We start from the raw sequence: 4,027 nt of genomic DNA, 5'->3' as shown, positions 1-4,027 counted from the left end.
TCTCTCTCTCTCTCTCTCTCTCTCTCTCTCTCTCTCTCTCTCTCTCTCCACTCAAAAATACAACAGAAAACCAAGAGGCAAAAAGAAATAAGGATGGTTGCAGTTGAGAAATTCCAAAAGTACCCGACAAAGGCAGAGGTACAAAATCTTATTATAGGAAAAACAACCTCATGTACAACCAAAAAAAAAATAATAATAATAATAATAAATAATTCTTATTTATCTATATAGCACATCAATATTTTATAGTCTATTTATTTATTGTATTTATTGTATTTATTTATGTAGGTTGTGGAGGAGCTACAAAGAACAACAAACATAGGCTTCCCAATTGCAGCTATGAGTTTAATGGGCTACCTCAAAAACATGGTTTTGGTAATTTGCTTGGGAAAGATAGGAAGCTTAGAGCTTGCTGGTGGAGCTTTAGCCATCGGCTTCACTAACATCACTGGTTACTCTGTCTTATCTGGTTTAGCCATGGGTATGGAACCTCTTTGTAGCCAAGCTTTTGGTTCTAAAAACTTCAACTTAGCTTTTCTCACTTTACAAGGAACAATTCTCATCTTGCTATTTTCTTCTGTTCCACTTGCTTTGCTGTGGTTTAACCTCGAACCTCTCATGCTAATCATCCATCAAAACCCTGATATAACAAGAATAGCTAGCTTATATTGCCGTTTTGCCATCCCTGATCTTATTGCTAATAGTCTTCTTCATCCTCTACGTATTTTCTTACGCAGTCAAGGCATAACTTGGCCGTTGATGTGGTCTACTTTTCTCGCTATCGTTCTTCACATCCCAATCACAATCTTCTTCACTTTCTCTCTTTCACTGGGAGTCAAAGGGTTAGCGATTTCAACTTACCTCACCAATTTCATCACCATTTTCTTTCTCTTAGTCTACGCTGTGTTCCCTATGCGTTCCAGTATGACTAAGAATCATCATGATCATATTCATCATCATCACTCAAATTTACAAACACCATTTTTGGTGCCTGGCCAATCCAAGAGAAGTAGTACTAGTGTTAGCATTAATAGTGGTAGTAGTAGTAGTACATCAATATTGGGAGAGGAATGGCGGATGCTGATTCGATTATCCATACAGAGTTGCTTAGCAGTGTGTTTAGAATGGTGGTGGTACGAGTTGATGACAATTTTAGCTGGTTATTTACCAAACCCTCGAGTAGCGTTGGCTACGTCCGCCATAGTAATACAAACAACATCCCTAATGTATACGATACCGACGGCACTCAGTGCGTCGGTATCGACACGTGTAGGGAACGAGCTCGGTGCAGGGCGGCCGGAGAAAGCTCGGTTGGCGACAATGGTAGCCATAGGATTGGCAGTGGTGAGTTCCTTACTTGGTTTGACTTTGACCACCTTGGGAAGAGAGCCATGGGGGAGGATCTTCACAGAAGATGGTGAGGTGTTGAAACTCACAATGAATGTTTTGCCTATAATTGGTGTGTGTGAGCTAGCCAATTGTCCACAAACAACAAGTTGTGGGATACTGAGAGGGAGTGCTAGGCCGGGGATTGGGGTGGGCATCAACTTGTATTCCTTTTACTTGGTGGGTGCGCCTGTGGCTATAATATTGGCGTTTGTGTTGAGGCTAGGTTTTGTGGGTCTTTGTTATGGGCTTCTAGCTGCTCAAATGGCATGTGTGGTGCTGATATTGACAGTTGTTTTCAAGACAGATTGGGAAAGAGAATCGGTGAAAGCCAAAGACTTGGTGGCAGTGGCAAAAACAACAAAGACTACTTCTAGTACTACCAGTACTACTACTACTACTACTTCTACTACTACTTGCGATGGATTTGCACATGCTCATGACCTACCAATCAAATGTGATTTAGAACAAGGCACTGGTGGTGATCATCTTCCCACTTCTCACTGAAAATTGATTAGAGAGAGACAAAAATTTGAGATCATCACCATCATCTTTTTTATTGATATTATAACTGAAAAAGATGGATATCAATTTGGATGTGCAACTGAACAAATAATTCAAGTTATGTATATTTAAATTAATATATATATATATATATATATGTGACCATTTCATGTAATATTAATGTTACTTTTATACATGATGTTGCCCATGTTTCCTTTCTCTCCTAATTTCTAATCAAAATTTCCCCCTGTTACTCTGATGTCCTTTGTTCTTCTATTTATAGAAATTATAATTTACTCTTTTTTTTTCTGATAATAAATAGAAATTATAATTTATTGGACGTGTCAATGTAATCACGATTTATATGTAATTTTTCCAACAATATATATAGTCCACAAATTTTTCCAACCATACATATAGTCATATGACATTAGGCCTTCAACATAAAATTCATACACACATATAAAAAATATGGTAAGATAAAAGTGATTTATATATTTTAAATATTAAGATAGGTGTAAAAATGATTTCAGAAAATTGGGATTCATTTAATTAAGAGGGAGAGAGAGAGGTTGTATGGACAAAATATGAAACATAGAAGATGTGTAGGAGCATGCATGCATGTGCTAGTACACATGCCAACAGACAGAGGAAAGCACTTTGTTTAATTATCAAATAAATATTTATAGCTAAGACACATCAAAACGTCAAATCCCAGTTAAAATTTTCAATCAGAATGTAGTTAGGCTATGATAACCATGGCCCTTAAATTCCAACCGCATATTAAAACTTGAGACCAATCATATCATCGGCAAATATCTTTCATGTAAATTGAAAAAACAAGTGGGAAAGAAATCAAATTATGATGTTATTTGAACAAGTCTTTAAAGATTACAATTTTGACTTTCATGCAACAATTAAAGTTGTTGAAAGTTGCATACATTTATATATCTGGCTTTGTGAAACCAGAAGAGGACATTGTACCAAACAAATCAACAATAATTCTAGTTGTTGGTTCAATATTTTAATTAATACTAAGGGACAAAAAAAAAATACCCTTTTACATAAATTTATAAATATAATATTTAAACATGTCGTTTTCATCACATAGATCATGAATACGATTTTGTTAGGTCTAAAACCCCTAATGAATTATGGTCCAACTGGTTATTTTTGTTGGTCGTGCACTGCCGCCTATTGGTGTCATATACACAAAATTCGGCTCGCACAACTTAATTTTTTTAACATAAAGTTCACAATTCACAATTATTAGATTTCCATTTAAACGATAAAAGTCTAACACAATCAAGAAATTGAATTGGCTTTGAACAGTAAATCTTACTTTAAAAAGAGTAAGGTGCACCTTATTAATTTGAATTTGACTGCATATGGTCATTTCATGTCTACCATATGTTGTGCTTCAAAAGGGAACCATTTTCGTCAAAATGTCACTATAAAAGATGTACTTTAGTTTGAATCCAGGGTAACAATGTATATATTTATATATAATATAATATATTTTTGGTCTAATATTTCTGCTCTTATAGATTCTAAAATGTGATCACGCGCAATTGAGATCTGTTTGAAAGATTAATCTTAGATACAAAGTAAATAATGACTTTGTGCTTAATTTTGAATTTGACAGCTTCTTTTTAACTACTTCTTCTTTCTTCTTTTTCTAAATACATGAAACTTTTTTTGACTGACAAAATTTCAGAGAAACTATTCTTTGAATGATAACAATGAACTTTGTTTCCTCCACTGTAAGCAGAAAAACTGTAACGAAAATGGACCACCCAAAGAGAAAGAAGAGATTCTTTTTAGAATCAAGTTACTTAAACCCCATAGTCCCCATGACTTTATAAAGCATGACATAGACCTTGATAAGGACATTAAAAAAAAATTAAAAAAATAAAAAAGGAATTAAAGAGATATGATATAAAGAAAGCACAAATTTGCCTTTTCATCACAATATATTTTTTTGTGAGGATAAAATAATAGAGGAGAAAAATTTGTAAATTGAAATTCAAAACTTCTAGTCACATTATTTTTTGTGTGATCACAACCATCCTTTATGACTATAGCTAATATCAGTTACGAAATTTCTTTATTTCAAAAAAAAAAAAAAAAAGTTACA

General features: G+C 34.0%; 1 protein-coding gene across 1 annotated transcript; it reads left to right on the top strand.

Annotated features, from left to right (window-relative positions):
- LOC107433139 (protein DETOXIFICATION 55) lies at nucleotides 1-2,041 on the top strand. Its single transcript, XM_016044392.4, has 2 exons — nucleotides 1-138; nucleotides 289-2,041. Exons 1-2 carry the CDS (start codon nucleotides 94-96, stop codon nucleotides 1,891-1,893), a joined length of 1,650 nt encoding a protein of 549 aa, XP_015899878.4. The 5' UTR covers nucleotides 1-93; the 3' UTR covers nucleotides 1,894-2,041.
- Nucleotides 2,042-4,027: the final 1,986 nt, after the last annotated feature.

This window comes from Ziziphus jujuba, chromosome 11 (genome assembly GCF_031755915.1).
Source record: "Ziziphus jujuba cultivar Dongzao chromosome 11, ASM3175591v1".
Lineage (NCBI taxonomy): Eukaryota > Viridiplantae > Streptophyta > Magnoliopsida > Rosales > Rhamnaceae > Ziziphus > Ziziphus jujuba.
Note: the sequence above shows the minus strand (reverse complement) of the source record. Positions and strands in the feature narration are given on the sequence as shown.